Raw genomic sequence first — 23049 nt, forward strand, 5'->3', positions numbered from 1 at the left:
TACTAACTTGAAAACAAAAGAAAACGAGTCTATAGAAGAATTTATGTCAAGCCTTCAGGTGCTGGCCAAGAAGTGTAAAATCCACGCCCTAACGGCAGACCATTACCAAGAAATTCTAATTGGTAATGCCTTTATGGTTGGGCATCAATCAGACAAGGATTTCTTGAGTCATCAGATGACAGCTTAGAAACACTATAAGCTTGCTCAAACCATCGAGGTGATCATTGAAGATACTCGCAACTTATTGCAAGTCTCAGCTGGTATCAATCAACCACCCTATCTTGCAGCTGCCAAATCAGCATGCTTTTGGTGCAGTGGAGACATCCATAAAAAAAAATCAATGCCCGGCAAGAAACTCCAGTTGCAAAAGGTGTCAGAAGAAAGGCCATTGAGAGAAAGTCTGCCTCTCAAAAAAGCCCCCAAGAAACAAACAAAACTTACCTAAAACAACAGCTACCACAGAGCCCGAGAGTGACTTGGAGGAAAACAGTGATGGGACCTTATCCATCATTTTAGCAGTAACAAATAGTACAGGACAGCTGGTACCCGTTAAAATTAAGGACAACAATACACAAGCCCTTCTTGACACAGGTTCTGACAGGAAATTTATAGAAGCAAATCTTCTTGCAGTCTGGGGATTACAATATGATCATACCTGGAAGTTAAAGGCAAATTCAGCAGCAAACTACAACTGGGAAATAATGCATATAATGCTAATTTCCTTGTGGCCAACCACCTTGTAGCTCTGGTCATCATCGGAATTAATATCCTCAGTCAACACTCGGTAGTAACAATTGACTTCAAGGTTATGCTCAAACCTGTGTCATTCTGCATGTCCATGTCAAGCCTCAAATGCACCATGTACAAACTACTTCCTGGCATTAAGACCTCTAAGTTCAAACCAATTACAACTTCAAGACACAGTCCTAGAGATGCAGAGTTTATTAAGCACAAAATAGACAGGTTACTTTCAGAGGACATAATTCAGGAAAGCCTTCTTTGAACTGGTTTATGACAGTGTGACTTAAAAGAAGTTTGGTTGCTATCTCTAGATGTAGATTTAGAGAACTAATACCAAGACATGCCATAATTGAATATATAGCATTGTAAAATAGCACCATGCAGTCAACTCTAATATATGGAACCATTAAGCGATACAGAGAAAGAGATTATTAGCCAAATCTCTCTCAGTACACTTCTTAATCTTTTTGAAATGAAGGGCTACATTTTTTTAACTTAAATTCTTAGGAGTGCACAACCCATGATTGATGGCCACAACTTAGACACAGATTAAATGATTCAACTTGGACTGCAATGACCAGACATGTTACTATCATCATACTTATATATTCCAGTAACATGATCTGCTATTTGTGCTGAAGGTTTAATGAAACAGAGTCGGTTGGAATAACTTAATTACATCAACAACAGTTCTAATTTGATAAAATTAACCATATGACACTCTTCCCAACTCCTGTATCCACAATAGCCATGATTTCTGAACGTTTCATATCCACTGTTACCTTTGGATCTGAACTTCATCCTTCCATTTGGTTTCTACTCTACAGTACCACCTAGAAGAGAAGATTACACAATCCGAAAGCATAAGGTACCCTCATTAAGAATAGCTTCTTTTGTAATGGCACTTTCAAATGCAATGTTCACAGTCTTCGCGAGGAAGATAGCAACTGTCATGATATAATCAACGTTTAATAAACAGCACAACTTACCTTCAACATTTTCACTTCCAAGTGAAGCAGTGGTATGTATATTTTAGTCATCTTGTCCATATTACAATGCCATTGTAGCTGCTGGAACATCAACTGTGTCGAGTTCAATATCTACAAACAGAAACTGAAGTCTGAGGGAAAAATAGCAATAGCAAAAGGAATAAATGGCATCTTTTGAACAGACAAAAAAAAAACTCACATTTTTTGTCTGAAAGCAAGAGATAGCATAATCAACTGGATTACCTTTCATAATTTACATGGATATTATTTTAATTAATGTTGCAAGAATGAAAGTAAACTCAACATTATTGGAATTTGAACTTGGAACTGTAAAAATCCAAACTATACACCAAAAGAAGGATCAAGGCTGTCACTGTTCCATCCATGATCCTCCCTCTTTTAATAATGTATTTTCTGAGGGAGAAAAAAGTTAATTTTATAGTTGATCAGCCTTTTCATTATAATATAATATATAACGATATAATATAAGATACTATGTGTTTCAATTAAATTTGAAAATGAAAAAGTCAAAGAGATTCAATAAAACTTAGTCGTTTATTGGTATATTAAACTGGTGTTTGAAACATGGGTGTTGAATCAAAGAACATAAGACAGTCTGAAGCAAGATGGTACCAAAAGTGTCACATCAATTGCTAAAAAGCTAAGTGATGGTTTGGCAGAATTTTAAAGCCTCAGATAAAATGTCTTGCAGTATTCAGTCACAGCACATCATGTTCTGAGTTCAAATCCCACTGAAAATCTACTTAGCAGGTCATCCTTCTAGGAGAAATAAATTAAACTACCAATCAAATATTGGTGTTGATTAATCAATTGATTATACTCTGCCTGAGAAATATGTGACTTCATGTCAATTTAGAAACTGACCACTTATACAGTGGTCATACTTATTACTGTGGTGAGCTGTACATCTCATGGTATCTGTTTACAGCTAAGTTGAATGGGCCACAGAATGCTAAGTATCACAGTGACAGAGACAGTGCCAAAATAAGAAGACTACACTTTTTGAGCAGCCCACTCAAAAGTTATGGTTATACCAGTGAAACTATATCAAGCAGATATGTAATGTCGTTATAGCAACAAAATTAGACAGGTACAAAACCATACATCTGCAGTGGAGAGACAGTTGACCACATTGATCCTATATGAATGGTACTTGTTTTAACAACTAGAAAGTTTCTATGCGTTGTTAGTCTTTTGACATACCAGCCAAGTTCCCCTGAAATTATATCTTATTATCTTTTAACAAAAAAAAAATCCTATTATCTTTAACAAAAAAAAAAGACATATTAGATAATGTAATCCTAGACACTCCAAAAAGAGGATAAAATGGTGATGGCCTTTAATCATACATCTGCTTAATCAAAGTTGTCCAACAGTTTTTTGTGTTAGAGTGTTTGTGTGTGCACACTTGATTTAATACTTTACCATTTCCCACTCCTGGTCAGAGTACTTACAGTTTTTTGAAGCTGAGCATTTTCATCAAATACATTTTTCTCCAGTAGAACCTGAAACACTTCAGTTGCAGTGGTGATTTCAGTAAAGTTGTTCAATCCAACATCAGTTTTCTAGGAATAGTTAAAAAAAAAAAGCATTTTCATTATATGAAGCAGATATAGTTAAATGGTTCATTAGGTCTGTATGTGTGTGTATACACACACATCTGCCTTTTCCTGCTGGCATGGGTTGGACAGGACTTTTAAAGTCAGTTTTTTATGGTTAGATGCCATCCTGAGACCAACCCTTTTTAGAACATGCAGCGATATTGTGTACCTACTCCAAAAAACAGTGGCTAACAATGATTACATATATCTGATGAGATGGGCGTGTCCTATACACCTACAAAACTTTAAGTCATATGGAACTCAGTCAAACTTATTAAATACATGTAACTCTAACCAAATGTATTGAGTACTTTCTTTCATTTGTTCACTCACTCATGTAATTATATATATATATATATTATTTAGGAACTAAACCCTTACACCCACTGCATAGTTTCAGAGTAAATTTTAATGCAAGTAATATTAATGAGCCAAGAGAAAACAAGAACTACACCATTTTTCTCTCAGTATGAGCCCTGCAATATTTCTTAGCCTGATTACAATCTCGCAAAGAGGAGATATTAGATAAACTGGGTTTAGATTCCTAAATAATAAAAAAGGATAATCAGCTTGAATAGCTTAGCTAATAGGTAAGCTAAATCCACAATGACCTAAACAACAATAACATCATCATCTTAGGACTGTATCCACTATTGTAGCATAGTTTGGGCTACAGAAACCAGTGTATGGGAAAAGAATGTATGCCAAATGAATTCCATACTGTTTGCATTTCTTGTCTTAGATAACCTGAAGGTCAGAAATCCAAAAATCCACGAGTATGAAACAATATTTGTACTCCAAATGTCTCAGTGAATAAGTAGGATTATAGCTACATTACTACAAGTTATCATGTTTAGATGAAAGATTGTTATGTGGCGAAAGAAGATTTGAAGTTGCTGAGTTTCATGAAGGGGATGTCTATGGAATGCCTTTAATCATAAGTCAACTCATTTAGGGTTAACCTGAGTCTAAAAACAAAAAGTAACACAAAGTAATACTTACTAAACACAATGCCAAATTCTCAAGGTGTATATGTTGTTCTTCACAACTCATTGCAGATATGAGAGACAACATTGTTGATTTCACTGCTATATAAAGAGACTGTATGCAATTTTGTCTTGAGTAGAACTGTAGCTGACTACCATTTGTTATTGTTGATGAAGGAGCACACAGAGATGCTAACTGAAGACCAGAGAAGCTTGATAGTAAACTAAAGGCTACTGCTGTATTCAAACTGCTCTCAACTGATGCAGCTGATGACGACTGAGTTTTTTGAGTAACAGTAGAAGAGGTCAACAAGAAACTGAGAAGGTCTTTAAGACAATTCCAGAGATTGGAATGTTCTTCTGGAGAGATTACAGCCGATGCGTGATTCAAAGAAAACTTGAAAAATTGCACTGAAAGCAACAAACTGGTAAAGTTTTCCTGGAAAAGGGAGAAAACAAAAAATAAAATATAAAAAAAGAACAGTTAAAATAAAATTGTTAGGATGAAAATTTTAATCAATTGTTCTATTATTAAGGTTTACATTTTATCACATAAATTATTCTTGTTAATGTAGAAACAGTAGCTAAAATAACTGGTGGTTACATATTACCTGTGTTTGAAATAATATCCTTTAAGAAATCAAAAATTTTCCTTTGAAATTAAGATTAAAAGTAATTGCACAAGACTTATTTTCAAATAATGAATAAATTTCAATATTTTTGTCATTTGTTTGGCAAGTGATTTGTTCTGAAATTGTATATTTAAACAAACATTGCTGTATTTTGGTAGGGTCATATCATGTTTATTGAACTCAAGCATTATTGTTATTTATAAGAGAGATAGTCAGGAAGTGACAATGTCAAGCTAATAAATATTGAAACACACCGATGTTAGCAATTACAAAAAGTGAATAGCAGTAATACGAGGGTTGGCTGAAAAATTCATCTGTTTGGTCAAAAAAAAGTCATCAACAATAGGTGCAGGAGTGGTTGTGCAGTAAGAAGCTTGCTTCCCAATCACATGGTTCTAGGTTCAGTCCCACTGCATGACACCTTGGGCAAATAAATATCTTCTACTATAGCCTCGGGCTGACCAAAGCCTTGAGTGGATTTGATAAACAGAAACTGAAAAAATCTTGTCATATATATATGTGTGTGTGTGTGTGTGTGTGTGTGTGTTTATGTCCTTGTAACTTAGTCATTCAGCAAAAGAGACTGACAAAATAAGTTCCAGGTTTAAAAAAGTACTGGGGTCGATTCATTCAACTAAAATTTTTGAAGGCAGCGCCCCAGCATGACTGCAGTCTAATGACTGAAACAAGTAAAAGAATAAAAGAACAACAGATATGATGTTATTATCACTGTGATACTGGTTCCCAGGCAAGTGTTTTTTCATGGTGGGGAGCAGATGATAGTCAGATGGGGCCAAATCAGAAGAAGAGGGAAGGCAATCAGCCAGTTCCAACACAATCACACACAGCAGCCATTGAAAGCAAGGACTTGTGTGCTGGAGCATTGTCCTGGTGAAACAAGACCCCTTTTGTCAGTTTTCCTGGGTGTTTGGTCCTAATAGGCTTTCATAACTGTCTCAGCAAGTTGGCTTAGTACTCTCTATTGATGGTGTGACCCTTTTCAAGATTGTCAGTAAAAACAATGCCTTTTGCATCCCAAAAAACTGAGGCCATCACCATCTCTGCAGGTGAAATGACCTTGGTCTTCTTTGGAGCAGGGGAGGAGAGGTGTTCTCATTGCATGGATTGCCTTTTGTCTCTGGCTCAAAGTGATGAAGCTAACACCCATCTTGGGTTAGGAAATGTTCAAAGAAACCAGTTGATCTGCCTCAAACAACTGCAGATTTTCCCATGATATGATTAGCCTGGTGCGCGTTTGATCAGGTATCAGAAGACATTGCATTCACTGAACACTTTTGACATGCCAAATTCCTTGTGCAGTATATTATCAACTCTTATGGAATATGCTAATAGCATTGGCTATTTGATTTATCACCATGTGGTGAACATGACCAATGTCTTCTTTGATGGTGGCAATTGCAGAATATCCAGACCTTGGGTTTTCTTCAAGACTCTCCCATCCCCTTTTAAATTCAGATGCCTATTTTTGCACTGTTGATAAAGCTGGAGTGTCATCCCCTAATGTAGCGACCACAGCAGCATGAATGTCCTTGGGGACTAAACCCTTTTTCTGCAGGTACTTGATAACGTCACAATGCCAAATTTTGTCCATTTGCAAGAGAAATCACTACTGGTTACTTTTGAAGTGTTCTTTGAACAGTCAGATACCAGTTTATCAACCCTTGAAATACCAGTTTATCGACCCTCGAAATAATGTGTATTTAAATACACACTATTATCATCATTACTTTTATTAGAGTTAATTTGACTCTTTCAAAAAGAAAAACATCTTTAAAAAATCCTTCCTAACCACATGATTCTAGGTTCAGTTCCACTGCATGGGCAAATGTCTTCTACAATAGCCTCAGGCCAACCAAAGCTATGTGAGTTGATTTTGTAGACAGAAGCTGAAAAATAAGTAGTGGGGTCAATTTGTTCAACTAAAGACTTCAAGGCAATGTTCCAGCATGGCCACAGTCCAATGACTGAAACAAGTAAAAGGTAAAGTATTAATTACAAACCATTTTGGAGATGTTGTTTAGACAACAGACTGTCAATCTGGGGTTGTGTTTGTTACTTAAAGCCTTCTGTCCATTTGAAGTATTCTTCCGGGACTCCAAGAGAGAAGTGTACACAGCAAGTACGCAGTCTGCTACTTCAGAATCAATGGAATTGATCATTTCTAGGACAACATCAGAAAACATTTCCATATATTTTGTTGCTATGGCATGAGTGTCTTCTGATAATGTTTTCTGTTGTAATACCTGTGACATGAAAGAATAGTTTAAGTTAATTTTATTCACAGTAAAGTAGCTAGTGATAGGTTGGCATACCAAAAATGATATGAAACATATAACAACACAGTTGACCGACTTTTCTCTGTTGTGGTGTGTGCTATGACTGCAGTGAGTGGTGAGATGTATCCAATCCATGCCAGCATGGAAAAACAGTTACTACAATGATAATGATGATGAATATAGAGGTAAAATGACTGAGAGGATAAATTATTAGTTTAGCAGTCTATAGTTTCTAGGTTCATATCTATCACATCTATCAAAGGAATTCATTTGTATGTACCTATTGGTCTTTCTCTCACTCTCATGTATATACACACATTTACATTATATGTATATATCATCATCATTTGACATCAATATCACTTCCTTTAACACACACTAGGTTTTGCTCAGGATAAATATCCTTAATAAACCAAACTCACCATATCATTATCTGTTGTGTCCATACACATATGACACAATCAAGAAAATGGACAAGAGATCATTAAGAATTCAATAATTGAGAGGTGTGTAAAATCTAATAGCTGAAGAATTTGCCTTTCATCTGTTAAAAAAAAAAAATGGTGTGTTTCACAGGCCAAAGGAATTTACTTGTCAAGAGCCCAAAAGACAACACAACTTTCCTCCTCTTATCCTCATTCCCAGGTGGAAAACAAGGAACATGGATCAAACTGTTAGATCAATGGTTCTCAAACAGTCTGCTACAAGACATATAGCAGTGCACTGAATGAGTATCTAAGTATGCTGCAAAAGATATTGAGGTGTACTACAAGGACTATCTAAGAGCACTGCTTTTATAAGTATATACATCCTTAACAACAAATCCTCACAATCAATGAGTGTCTTTTACATTAATGTAAGGCCTGCCTTGTATTAATGCAGGAAACTATAATATAAATGAACACAACCCATTTCTGTCAACAAATAAGGTTCCTATGTTAAGCTAAACCCCTATCTATGTCAATGTTTAACAAACTAAACCAAACAACCATCAATAACATCCACATTTAGAACAGGCAATAAGGGAGCCTATGTCTTGCTTGAATTAATAGAATAACAGCTAAATCTCTCTTAAATCACAAGCTACCATCTTTAAAAAAAGGAGGGGCAGTGTACTCTGATGAATTATGTCTGAAAATAAACGATTATGATTTTAATACCTTTCATCAAAGATTTGCTTGATAGAGCTGACTTGGGTGCTAAACAACAGTTAACAGACATGCAACATGTATGTGATCTCTGGCTCTGCCTCTCTCTTTCTCTCTCCCTCTCACACACACACAAATAGTACACATACATGCATCGTAAATGATGACAATACAAAACCATCAGACCTTGCCAAGTTCCTCAATAAATTTGGATGCAAAAAGAAACTTGAGTGAGTACTTCTTTTGAATATATTCCATGGAATGTGACCTTTTGGAAATCCGATCTTTAGCCTTCTGGAGATATTTGAATAACTGTTAAGAAAAAGAAGAAACATAAGCCTTTATAGGTTCTCCTGTTTATTGTCATTTGTTGAATTAGTACGGCATCAGACAACAGTGTAATATTAGTTATATTTATGTTTTAGGTTCAAATTCATTTGGGAACAACTGTTCACTTAGTCATGTCAATTTCGTCAATGTCACCCACCTTCATAAAATATACTGAAGGGCAACACCTCTCTACCTTCACCTTCTTCAATTCTTCAAGTGATACTTGAAGTTGGTGAGAATACAGTCCAAGATGAAAAGTTCTACCCTTAAACCTTTCAACAATATTCAATGGCCTTCACCATAGCTACAAGACAGAGGAAGACAATTTATACTTCCTTGCTGAAAGAAGACAGTGAATCCATTGTAACAATAAACTTGTGTGATAACCAAGTTTATCTTGCACATAATGAGTGCTGCTCAAGATAAACCCACAAATCAGCAGTGCATGGACACTGAACACTTTCATTACCTTGCATGCACCTCAGACAACAATCATGCTTGTATGTATTCCACACAAGGAAAACCCACTTACTATAGCAGTCCCAGGCCAAGAACTTCTAGAAATTCTACACAATCCCTGACCTGAAACTTTTCCAGAAGAAATTACTTGGACAGTTCTCAATGATGCTATCATTCCTCATACCCTCCACTAACCCTTATTAGAATGCAAACATTGAGGTTTTCATCAGCTGCATTGTTCTCTTTTATAGTGCAGTGAATACGTGGTAACATTCCAAATGTTAAATGCTTGGCCTTACTTGGCATTTTGTATCTCAATCAAAAAAGTGAGCTACACAAAGACATGTTGCACAAACAGCGACCACATTTGTTCATCATCATTGTCCAGAAATTTCTCCAGATACGTCAGCCCCAGCATGTGCCTGGTTATTACCAGCCAAGGCATCCTAAGACACTTTTCGAGCAATTGTAGCAGTAGATGGATCTTCTAACCAGTGGAACTTGTCTCTTCAACAAGAACATGGATGCATGCATGGTTGTTTAAGAATTTATAGTCCCACATTTGTTATACTGCATGACACTTTGGGCAAGTATCTTCTACAATAGCCTTTATGGTTGACCAATACTTCATGAGTGGAATTTGGAAGGTGAAAGCTGCATAGGACCTGTTTTGTGCGTGTGTGCATGCCTGTTATCTGCTGACACTGTAGGTAGTACTTTTAATACACAACTCTAAGAAATCTGAAGTTCCTTAACGATTTCAGATTGACTTAATTTTACACATCTCAGTTATTCTGCACATGTTTTTTTTTTCATGTTATCGGATGTTTAACATATTGCATTACACCACACCAAAATGCTGTGCACTTTGTCCATTACATGTATTTGAAACTTGGAACAGGACAATTTGATCTGAGTCTTGTAAGTTTCATTATGATTGCATATAGATCTTTACATCTGTTTTTCTATGCCCACCTCAGTTAGATGCTTACATATTACATCAAGGTATTGTTTTTAGAGCCAGATGCCCTTCCTCTTGCTAACCCATACCTATCTTTCAAGTAATGGCTCTCTTATTCTACACATCTTTGAAAGTCTACAGCCAGCAAACAATTTGCTGACAGGGAAATGGTAACAAGCAAATAGCTCAGCACTTTTAGATGCAAAGCACACAGAATGTAGATGTAACCCTTTAAACACACACACACATGTATATATAATGGGCTTTGTATAGTTTCTGCAACAAAATTCACTCACAAAGCATTGGTCAGCCCAAGCCTATAGTAGTAAGCACTTGCCCAAGAGGTGCACTGCAATGGGAATGAACCCAAAGCCATGTGGTTACAAAGCAAACTTCCTAACACAGTCATGTCTGCACCAAAACATATAAATGCATATACACACATGCATGCATACATGTGTGTGTGAGAGCGCATCTATATATGTACATGTATTTCTGTATAGGGATTTACATCCTGCAGGCTTTGCATGAAGAAGCACCGAGCTACAATTTGTTGTCATTTCCCTATCAATAAATCATCCATTGGTTCTGTGCTATCAAAGATGTGTGGAATAAGAGATCCATAACTTTGTGTGTGTGTGTGTGTCATTATTTTTCCATATATCAATCATCATCATCATCATCATCGTTTAACGTCCGCTTTCCATGCTAGCATGGGTTGGACGATTTGACTGAGGACTGGTGAAACCGGATGGCAACACCAGGCTCCAGTCTGATTTGGCAGAGTTTCTACAGCTGGATGCCCTTCCTAACGCCAACCACTCAGAGAGTGTAGTGGGTGCTTTTACGTGTCACCCGCACGAAAACGGCCACGCTCGAAATGGTGTCTTTTATGTGCCACCCGCACAAGCCAGTCCAGGGGCACTGGCAACGATCTCGCTCGAAAATCCTACAGGAGCCAGTCAGGCGGTACTGGCAACGGCCACGCTCAAAATGGTGCATCTCATGTGCCACCCGCACAAGAACCAGTCCAGGGGCACTGGCAACGATCTTACTTGGCTTGCCGGGTCTTCTCACGCACAGCCCATTTCCAAAGGTCTCGGTCCGTAGTCATCGCCTCGGTGAGGCCCAATGTACGAAGGTCTTGCCTCACCACCTCAGCCCAGGTCTTCCTGGGCCTACCTCTTCCACGGGTTCCCTCAACTGTTAGGGTGTGGCACTTTTTCACGCAGCTATCCTCCTCCATTCTCACCACATGTCCATACCAGCGCAATCGTCTCTCTTGCACGCCACAACTGATGCTTCTAATGTTCAGCTTTTCTCTCAAGATACTTACACTCTGACGGGTATTCACATTGACATTACACATCCAACGGAGCATACTGGCTTCATTCCTTGCGAGCTTACGTATGTCCTCAGCAGTTACAGCCCATGTTTCACTGCCATGTAGCATGGTTGTTCGTACGCATGCGTCATACAGTCTGCCTTTTACTCTGAGTGAGAGTCCCTTTGTCGCCAGCAGGGGTAAGAGCTCTCTAAACTTTGCCCAGGCTATTCTTATTCTAGCAGCTACACTTTCAGCGCACCCACCCCCACTACTAACTTGGTCGCCCAGATAGCGGAAGCTATCGACTACCTCTAGTTTTTCACCCTGGAATGAGATAGAAGTTGTTTCCTGTTTGTTTGCAGTCTTTATTGCACCTGAACATCTGCCACAAACAAAAACTAACTTGCTAGTTAACCTGCCTTTGATGTTGCTGCACCTCTTATGTGTCCATAGCTTGCACCGGGTACATCTTATAGAGTTACTACCTACTCCTTTTCTACATACTGAGCAGGGCCATCTACCTGAAGGGGTTTGTGTTTTATCTACCTTCCTACTTATTAGGATTTTGGTTTTAGCTAGGTTGACTCTAAGGCCCTTCAGTTCTAGACCTTGCTTCCACACCTGAAACTTCTCCTCTAGTCAATGATGGATGTAAACATCATTGAAAAATTGTTCCTTCAAATGACACCTAGCAAATTACAGATGCTCCCTTGTCAATCTCTCCATCAGAAATACAGCGAAAGAGTGATTGGTCCTTTGGAAACTTGTAACCAATGATGTTAATGCTTGTAAATCGTGATATTAGATAAACAAATAACATGATGCAATGCCAGTGCTGCTTGACTGGCACCCGTGACAGTGGAACATAAGAAGCACCATTGAAGCGTGGCCAATGCCAGCGTCACCTAACTGGCACCTGTGAAAGTGGTACATAAAAAGCACGATTCGAACATGGCCAATGCCAGTGTCACCTGACTGGCTCCCATGCTGGTGGTACATGAAAAGCACCCACTACATTCTCAGAATGGTTAGCATTAGGAAGGGTATCCAGCTGTAGAAACCTTGCCAAATCAGATTGGAGCCTGGTGCAGCTTCCTGGCTTGTCAGTTCTCAGTCAAACCATCCAACCCAATGCCAGCATGGAAAGTGGACATTAAACGACAATGATGATGATGGAAAAGAAGACATTAATAATAGATATATATATATATATATATATATATATATATATATATATATATATATATATATATATATATGAGAAAGAGAGGCAATATCAATACCAAGAGGTAATATTTATTCCCACCTAAAATGTGGATGCTCCATTTGAACAAACTTTACTGTTGTAGATACCATGAAAGAAGCTCTCATATAGGTTCTTGGTGCAAAATACACACTAGTTTTTATCATTGGTGGGGATTTATCTCCCCACTAGCAACAAGCATGCTTTTTACACAACAAGTCTATGTGAGAGTTTCTCTCATGGTATCTACTGCAGTAAAGTTTGTTCTAAGACAACATCTAAGTTTAAGTGGGAATAAAGTGAGAGTAGAATCCTACAGATTTCTCCAACATCCAGGTCCATTTGACCAACTATTTTAGTACACAAGATTGCTTGATCAAACTGACCTGAGTCAGTTTTTGATCAAACGATACATCAGAGAAATAGATAAAGAGAAGTACAGTTATAAAACGCTAGGCTTACTTACCTTCATGATATAAGTCTCTAATATAGAACATAATGTAGAACCTTCAAACATGGAAGATATGGAATACTCCAGAAGCCTGTAGTAACACATCAATAGAGTCTGTTGGCTGTTGGATTTCTGTTATGGTAGAAATCATACAAAGTTCAGCAGTAGCAATAATAATAATAATAATAATAACAAATACAATTTCTTTCTAAGACAAACAAATTAATGTTGTGAAGAAAATATATCATATATATATATATATATATATATATATATATATATAAAATCTAGGTGCAGGCATGGCTGTGCAGTAAGAAGCTTGCTTCCCAACTACATGGTTCTGGTTTCAGTCCCACATGTGGTACCTTGGACAAGTGTCTTCTACTTTAGCCTCAGGCCAAAGCTTTGTGAGTGGATTTGGTAGATGGAACTTGAAAGAAGCCCTATATATATATATATATACATATGTATATATATATATATATATATATATATATATATATATATGTATATGTATATATATATATATATATATATATATATATATATATATATATATATATGTATGTATATATATATATATATGTATGTATATATATACATATATATGTATGTATATATATATATGTATGTATATATATACATATATATATATATATATGTGTGTGTGTGTGTGTGTGTGCGTGTGTGCGTGTGTGAGCGTGTGTGTGTGTGTGTGTGTGTGTATGTGTGAGTGTGCCTTTGAGTTTGTTCCCCCCACCCATCACCGCTTGACAACTGACGTTAGTGTTTACATCCCCGTGACTTAGTGGTTCGCCAAAAGAGACGAACAGAATATGTACTAGGCTTTAAAGAAATAAGTCCTGGGGCTGATTTGTTTGACTAAGATCCTTCAAGGTAGTGCTCCAGCATGGCCACAGTCAAATGACTAAAACAAGTAAATAAGAGAATACAGATTTAATCCTCCATTACATTAATGATACTTAGTTGATAACAATGACATCAAAATTATCATCATACACTATTAGGTGCAGACATGGTTCCAGGTTCAATCCCCCTTGGACAACTGTCTTCTGCTATGGGCCTGGGCCTACAAAAAGCTTGTGAGGAGATTTAGTAGATGGAAACTGAAAAAGGCCCATGGTGTGTGTGTGTGTGTTACTGTCTCTATTATGCAAGCAGAGTCCTTCATTCCCAATTGTTTGTGATAACATGTCTGGTCGTGGGGAAATATTACCTTACTTGGAAAAAAGGCGAGTGCTGATGACAGGAAGAGCATCAAGTTGTAGAAATGTGCCACAATTCCATCTGATTCATGCAAGCATGGGAAAGTGGACAGTAAAACAATGACGATAATGATATTCAGAGAAGTCTACATCAAATAGTGCAATATGTAACTGGCTGCCCAGCAACTAGTCATGTGATTTAAGTTCTATCAGTGAGCTTTTTCCTCTCTTCCACTTCAGGCACATAAAAGCATCCACTACACTCTCGGAGTGGTTGGCGTCAGGAAGGGCATCCAGCTGTAGAAACTCTGCCAAATCAGATTGGAGCCTGGTGTAGCCATCTGGTTTCACCAGTCCTCAGTCAAATCATCCAACCCATGCCAGCATGGAAAGCGGACGTTAAACGATGATGATGATGAATGTGATTTATATTGAAATTTTAGTCATTAATTCCTAATATCAACATCATTCAATGTCTACTTTTCTATGCTTGCATGGTTCAGATGAAACTTACTGAGGCAGATTTTCTACAGCCGGATGCTATTCCTGCACTAATCATCACTTGTATACAAGTAAGGTAATCTTTCCCCTTCTCCTTCAAACAATGAACAGCTCAATGCTAGACATGTTTTCCTGGAAGTGAAGTGGCTGTGTGATAAGAAACTTACTTCCTAACCACATGATTCCACTTTAGTACCACTGTGTGGAACTTTGGGCAAGTGTCTTCTGCTATAGCCTCAGGCTAACCAAAACCTTGCAAATGGATTTGGTAGACAGAAACTGAAAGAAGTCTGCCACACGCATGTGTATGTGTGTGCCCCACCTCCATGTGACAACCAATGTTGGTGTGTTTACATCCCCACAACTTCACAGTTTAGAAAAGAAACTGACAGAAGTATTAGGCTTAAAAAATAATAAGTACTGGGGTTGATTCTTTTGATTAAAAATTCATGGCAGTGCCACAGTCGAATGACTGAAACAAGTAAAAGATAAAGACCAATGTCACTATTTGTATGACTGGTGACTTTATTTCCAATCAGCACACAAATGTCGAGACAAGGGGGAACTCCAACACACTCACACATGCAAACACAAACACATAAATATACTTATATGACAGTTTTCTTATAGTTTCTGCCGACCAATTTCACTTAAAAGCAATGGTCAGTCCACAACTATAGAAGAAAACATCAACAAAAAGTGCCCATGAAGTGAAAAACACACTTTAAACCATATGGTTCAAAAGTAACGTTCTTAGACACACAGCCACAAGTTATTAATTATCCTGTGTGCGTAAGTAAAAGCAGGGTATTGTCATCACACATCTTTGTTTGTCTGTGTGTTGGCAAAATTACTGGAAAACAGATGAACGGATTTTCACCAAATTTGGCAGAAATACTCATTGGGTGAGTGACTTGAAATGATGAAAATTTGGTTTGATTATCTTCAAACATACATAAATACGCTATTGTGTGCATGTGTATGTGTGTACAGTGATGGATTCAAGGGTTTTGTTTATTTACGAGTTGATCTCTTAATTTCACTGGAGCGTAAATACTTATAATGGGGATACGTAAAAAAAAATTTTTTTTTTTAATCGAACTTACAAATTTCTCGATAAGCAAGTGGTCATATATTTATGTCCTACAATGAACAACAGTACATTTGATTCACCTGCCATCATTGAATGATGTTGCTATGCAATATTTTCCATAAGTATTTCATTTTGTTCACTTTCTTTTTCATATGAATTGACCCTCCTTTGTGTGTATAGATCAAGGTGTACCTATGCATGTAGACATGTGTGGGTGCATACATACATAAATAAATACATACATAGATATGTGACTGTGTGTATGTGTGTGTGTGCATGTACATGTGTGTACAGTGATGGATTCAAGGGTTTTGTTTATTTACAAGTTGATTCCTTAATTTCACTGTTCTTAGGCTTCTAATCCTCTTTTAGTCAAACACTTACAAAGCTTAATTCAGTTCAATTAAAAAGCATGGGTAAGCAAAACAATTTATCTGCGCACAGGGTATGCATCACTCCTCTGATGCCTTTTTTTTTACATTGCAAATAGGTAACTGGTCTTATTTCTAACTATTGAAAAATAAACCAAAGCAAAAAGACAATAAGTCTCTTGCCTATCTTGTCTATCCATACCTGTTCTTGAATTTTGCTTAAGGAAGTTTCTAGAAAATTAAGTACAACTTCTGGTCTGAGATAGTTGTATATAGAAACATTCTCTGAAGACTTCATCAAAGTGCTTAGGCAGTCAGTGCAGTTGGTAAGCAGAGAAAGTTTTTGGTCATTTGGTACTGTACTAACTAGGTTACTATCATCTGGACAGATGTCACTGACAGAACAGCATGAAATTACAAGATGCAAGCCAAATATGATCTGGATTTTCTCATTTCGTGGAAGGAACCTCAGAGGTAGCAACTCAACAATCTATATGAGAAAGAAATTCAGAGACATTTTACAGTTAATCATTGCATTCAAGAGAAGAAATAACCAAAAAGACAATAAAACAACAACACTGATAAGAGTGCAGAATTAAGAAGCATAATTTTTGCTGTTTTTAGTCATTCCTTCAAGTTGGTGAAAATTTAAACAAGTCATTATGTTGCAAAAAAGTTCGAAAGGATAAGATTTGAATATTATAATAAATGTCTATTTAAATTAAAATACTGATCTAAGTCTCGCTCTTTCTCATATACATACATATACATATACACATGAGGGTCAGCTGAAAAGTTCATAGGCTGACCTAGATACTCTCATGGAATGTGAGCAAATGAGGTTTATGTTTCAACATAGACCCCTTGCAGTCCACACACTTCTTCCATCGGTGTTGCACTGCTTGGATCCCATTGGTGAAAGTCATCAACAGCAGATATAATGTTATCATCACTGTGATACTGGTTTGCAGCCAATAGTTTTTTCATGGTAGAGAACAGAAGATAGTCAGATGGGGCCAAATCAGAATATGAATAGTGATCAACCAGTTCAAAGTCACAATCATGCATAGGAGAAATTGAAAGCAAGGACTTGTGTGCTGGAGCATTGTCCTGATGAAACAAGACCCCTTTTGTCAGTTTACTTGGGTATTTGGTCTTGATAGACTTTCATAACTGCCTCAGCAAGTTGGCATGGTACTCTCCATTGATGGTGTGGCCCTTTTCAAGATTGTCAGTAAAAATAATGCCTTCTGCATCCTTGCCTACAGATGAAACAGCCTTCGCCTTCTTTGGAGCAGGTGAGGAGAGGTGATTTCCACTGCATGGATTGTCTCTTTGTCTCTGGCTCAAAGTGATGAAGCCAACACCTATCCTGGGTTAGGAAACGTTCAAGGAAACCAGCTGGATCTGCCTCAATGTCAGATTTTGCCATGATGTGATCAGCCTGATGCACTTTTGATCAGGTGTCAGAAGATGTGGCACCTACCAAGCAGAAATCTTCACCACGCCAAGTTCACTGTGCAGAATATTTTCAAATCTCTCATTGGATATACTAATAACATTGGCTATTCAATTTATAGTCAATTGCCTGTCATCTATCACCATGTGGTGAATGCAATGGATGTTTTCCTTTGTGGTGGCAGATGCAGAACATGCAGTCATTGGGTCATCCTCAAGACTCACACTTCCCCTCCTAAATTCAGATGCCTATTTTTGTACTGTTGATAAAGCTGGAACATCATCCCCTAATGTAGCAACCAGGTCAGCATGAATGTCCTTGGGGACTAAACCCTTTTTCTGTCAGTACATGATAACACCACAATCCCAAATTTCGTCCATTTTCAAGAGAAGTTGCTCCTAGTTACTTTTGAAGTCTTTTTTGAGCAGTCAGATGTCAGTTTAACTGGAAAAAAGCAATGTAGTTATTAATAATAAGGGCTGAAATTAATACATGCATGATTTCACAGCTCTAGTATCACCCCTTCATGGTCATCCTATGAACTTTTCAGCCAAGCCTAAAATACAGAGACCTACAGGGTGGACATACAAATAAATATGTCAAATTCAGCTATTTCTCCATAGATTGAAATAAATGACAAACAACCTTAATTGATTTTTTACCTTTATTGGGGTCTCATCGGGTGTCTACATCAAGTGAACAATCCCAGAGAAACAAGTAGCCAACCCATTTATATACACATTAAATCTAGTAGATTCAGAGAATTAGGATTATCAATTTGCATACTACAGATGCTTAACACTTTACTTAAAATCAGTGGCCTGTGAATGGGGAACAACACAGTTCACACATTACCAAGTTATTACGTATGTAAACCTAGATTATCATCATCATCATCATCATCGTTCAACGTCCGCTTTCCATGCTAGCATGGGTTGGACGATTTGACTGAGGACTGGTGAAACCGGATGGCAACACCAGGCTCCAATTTAATTTGGCAGAATTTCTACAGCTGGATGCCCTTCCTAACGCCAACCACTCAGAGAGTGTAGTGGGTGCTTTGACGTGTCACCCGCACGAAAACGGCCACGCTCGAAATGGTGTATTTTATGTGCCACCCGCACAAGCCAGTCCAGGGGCACTGGCAACGATCTCACTCGAAAATCCTACGGGAGCCAGTCAGGCGGTACTGGCAACGGCCACGCTCAAAATGGTGCATCTCATGTGCCACCCGCACAAGAGCCAGTCCAGGGGCACTGGCAACGATCTTACTTGGCTTGCCGGGTCTTCTCACGCACAGCACATTTCCAAAGGTCTCGGTCAGTAGTCATCGCCTCGGTGAGGCCCAATGTACGAAGGTCTTGCCTCACCACCTCAGCCCAGGTCTTCCTGGGCCTACCTCTTCCACGGGTTCCCTCAACTGTTAGGGTGAGTAAGCACATGAAATGTGCAACAAGGTGGAAAAAAGAGTACTCAAATACCAGAGGTAGAGTAATATGCTTTATTTAAAAGCAGCAGAGATATAACAAAAAAACCGTTACTCTGAGTTTCACGTTCCCGTTCATCGGACAGTTCGATGAACGGGAACGTGAAACTCAGAGTAACGGTTTTTTTGTTATATTTCTGCTGCTTTTAAATAAAGTATATATATATATATATATATATATTTGCACAGGACTGTGCCAAAAGGCCTCAATACAAGGATAGATAAAACTTCAATGCAGATCAGTTGTTGAGAAAATCTCTATGTACACAACTCGCATAGTTTAGTAAGAAGTGAAAAAGCCAAAAGTAAAAGTATCATTCAACTCATGAAAGCAGTTCAGGCTATGCTTGAGTTTACATTCTTAGAGAGGAAAATAAAGTAACAAGTATGTCAATGAATTGTCTTTATTTCAGCTTCTATTCAGCAAAGTTGTTAAAGTACAAAGATGTTCAAAATTATATATACCTATTAAAAACTTCTTCAGACAATTAGTCCAATACCTATTTTGGAACAGCAGCTAATAGCTTAAGCACACACACTAAAAAAAACTTGTATACTCAAACAAGCAAAAATGTACTGAACTCTTTATATGGTTTAATAACATTACCAAGTTTCCTAGATGACATTGTGCTTGGGATTGAGATAGGATAACTAAGGTTTAGTTGGGAATGAATAGAAGTTTAGTTAACTGTTAGCCAAATTTTTCTCTCTATACAAAAAGTAAACCAAGTTAAAACGAAGAGCAAGATGTATGATACTGTACGATAAAAAATATGGGAAATCTAAAAATTGGGCAGTTGACTAGGATTTATTGTGTTTTCAATGCTAACTTACAAGAAAGGTATTGTGTAAATGCAAGATAGAGCAAAAGGACATGCCAAAAAACACTGGTGAATGCATACTGGATGATAAACTGATATGAGTTAGTGTGAAAAGGTACATAAAGTTGAGATATAGCAAAGACCTGAGATAGGATAGAATGAGACTAAAAAATTACTCATAGGTGAAGGGACACAAGATTGAGATAGAAGTAAAGATACATTACAAAAAAAAAAACAGATATCAGGATAATAATGAAAATAGTGAATTGTAAGGAAACATCCCATCTGACTTACTTTAATGATGGTTGAAGATTTCTGTAAAAAATTTTCTTGTGCATCACTTTGAGCAACGGAATTCTCAAATAAACTGCAAAGGCCTCCTCCAACAATCTTTAATGCTTTAGAAGTGTTTCTAGAGTAAGATAAAAAAAATATATATATATACATAATGAAGTATTTTCTGTTCAAAACAATAGATTTAAACATATGGGTATGCAAATATGATGAATGGCCTGCTTGACCTTCATATCTTCTCTCAACAAGAATGCTGTACAATTTTACATGCCTTCCAGTTATGATTGAACAGTGTAGTAATATCTAACAATGGCAACAACAAAAGTGTTATTTTAATAAATCTTCCCAAGGAATTTAAGACTGGCTACCCTTGGGAGCTCCTCTATGTTGACCATGTTCTTACTGCTGAGTCACAACCAGAACAAGAGAGGAGATTTCAGGTGTGGAAGCAAGGTCTGAAATCAAAGGGCCTCAGAATTAATTTAACAAAGTCTGAAGTTCCAGTAAGCAGGAAAAGAGACGAATCACTGATCTCTTCAGGGAGATGAGCCTGCTTGATATGTAGAAAAGGTGTTGGTAGAAACTCCATACAGTGTACCCAGTGCAAGCTATGGACACATAAGAGGCGCAGTGGTATCAAAGGAAGATTAATAGAGAAAGTAGTCTGTGTGTGGAAGATGTGCAGGTCCAATAAGCAATAGGAATGCACAGAAAATAGACTCCCTCGAATGTCCTGGGGATCCTTAGAAGTAATAGATAGTTTCCATTACCTAGGCGAACAAGTTAACAGTGGAAGAGGAAGATCTGAAAGTATAAGTGCTAAAATACGAATAGGCTGGGCAAGAGAACTGCTACTTTTGTTGGTAATGAAGGGCTTCTCCCTCAGAGTGAAAGGCAGATTGTATGATGCCTGTGTATGAAGATGGCAGTGAAACATGGGCTGTGACTACAGAGGACATGTGAAGGTTTGAAAGAAATGAAGTCAGGATGCTCCACTGGATGGATAATGTCAGTGTACATGTATGACAGAGTATAAGTGATTTGAAAGTAAAATTGGGCATAAGAGACAGATGTAGTATGCAAGAGGGAAAATTGCATGCATATGGTCATGTGATGTGTATGGATGAGGACAGCTGCATAAAGAAGCGCCAATTTCTAATTGTGGAGGGAACCTGTGGAAAGGGTAGACCCCCGCCAAGAAGACATGGGACAAAGTGATGATAAAAGGATCTTCAGATATTGAATCTCACCAAGGAGATAACAAGGGTCTGAGACTTCAAGCAATTTGCTGTGATTGAGAAAATATGTCAAGCAACATAAAATCAAGGACCCATGCTGGCACCACATAAAAAGCACCCATGTCAGTGCTACATAAAAAGATCCATACTAGCGCCACATAAAAGACACCATGATTGGTGCCATGTAAAAGAGCATTCATGCCAGTGCCACATAACAAAGCATCCAAGCTAGTAATGCATTTCCAACTACTCATGTAAGTGAGTACTGTTTAACAAAACAACCAACTTTAAAATAATTTTCTTATAAATAAAAAAAAAATAAAAACATAAAAAAAGAAACATTCCATGAAATGGCAATGTAAAGAAGTTTAAAAATGTAATAAAGAATAGAAAAAAAGGAAATGTCTTACTTATCATTGGGGTTATTCCACTGTAACTCTGAGTTTCCTAAAGTACTGAATAAACTAGCAACAGTCTTCATATCTTCAGGTAAAGAACTTGAGTTAAAAAAAAGAAAAATAAGAAAAGTTGCTCAGTTTTTCAAATTGAAACAACAAAAATTGGGACAAAACCAACAAACTATATAAAACTTTAAAATATGTGGCAAAAATATATGAAATTTCAGAGATAAGAAAAAAAGTTTATAAAAGTAAAAACAAAATTTTATGAGTAAAATAATTAACAGACACTAGGAAAGAGTTTTAAAAAAAAATTATGAAAATGACTAAGATGGTAAGAATTGAGAATTTACCCATCTTTTTTCAAAACTGAACCAGCCAGTGTAGAGAAAATGCAAGTGATAATGTGAGTATGGAATGAAGCCATTTCTTGAAAGAAGGGAGATCTGATTAAATTCCATGTAAAACTTGCTTCTGTTAACATTTCCCTAAATAGTTGAAAGAGAAAATAATTTTTTTAAAGTAAATACATCAAAACATTTAAAGGCAGTTTCTTTTTTTTGGTGATTAAAAAAAATACTTGAAGATATTTGGAAGAGCATTGATGTTTTTGGATTAGTAAGTAAAATCTTTAGCTGGCGACCGGAAGGGGAGTCTGTCCTCTCAACTAAAACACTGCTGTGGGTGCTGCTGGATGACAGACTCTCATGGCAATGTTATTCCATGCTTTCTGATCCATGACGCTGGCCTTAGCACACTTGAGGTCAAGGTGCTGTGACTTCAGGTTTTATTCAGTTTGTTTCACCCATGTCTTCTTTGGTGTGCTGCACTGGACTCTCCAGTACAAAGCTACACATTGGTGAGTTTTCAATAAAATTTACCCAAGACTTTGACTGGTACCTTATTTTACTGAGAGGAACAAATGCAAAGTTCAAGTTGATGGAATTTGAACAGAAAATATTAAAAGCCTGAAGAA

The 23049-nt window shown here is 37.3% G+C and overlaps 1 protein-coding gene across 2 annotated transcripts in view; it reads right to left on the reverse strand.

Annotated features, from left to right (window-relative positions):
- LOC106879453 (unhealthy ribosome biogenesis protein 2 homolog) overlaps positions 1–23049 on the reverse strand; it is a 60219-nt gene that overhangs the window by 8325 nt on the left and 28845 nt on the right. For both annotated transcript variants that reach the window (XR_016237616.1, XM_014929012.2), the window contains exons 16-25: positions 22427–22561; positions 22086–22172; positions 20438–20555; positions 16580–16867; positions 13202–13318; positions 8602–8727; positions 6992–7234; positions 4355–4777; positions 3206–3316; positions 1731–1841 (exon numbers count right to left, since the gene is read on the reverse strand). Coding sequence is in view for 1 of the 2 variants with exons in the window: in XM_014929012.2 (XP_014784498.1) it covers positions 1731–1841; positions 3206–3316; positions 4355–4777; positions 6992–7234; positions 8602–8727; positions 13202–13318; positions 16580–16867; positions 20438–20555; positions 22086–22172; positions 22427–22561 (1759 nt within the window). In the remaining variant the exon portion in view is untranslated. The remainder of the gene's footprint in view (positions 1–1730; positions 1842–3205; positions 3317–4354; positions 4778–6991; positions 7235–8601; positions 8728–13201; positions 13319–16579; positions 16868–20437; positions 20556–22085; positions 22173–22426; positions 22562–23049) is intronic.

The sequence above is a fragment of the Octopus bimaculoides genome, chromosome 20 (genome assembly GCF_046866305.1).
Source record: "Octopus bimaculoides isolate indiv1 chromosome 20, ASM4686630v1, whole genome shotgun sequence".
NCBI lineage: Eukaryota > Metazoa > Mollusca > Cephalopoda > Octopoda > Octopodidae > Octopus > Octopus bimaculoides.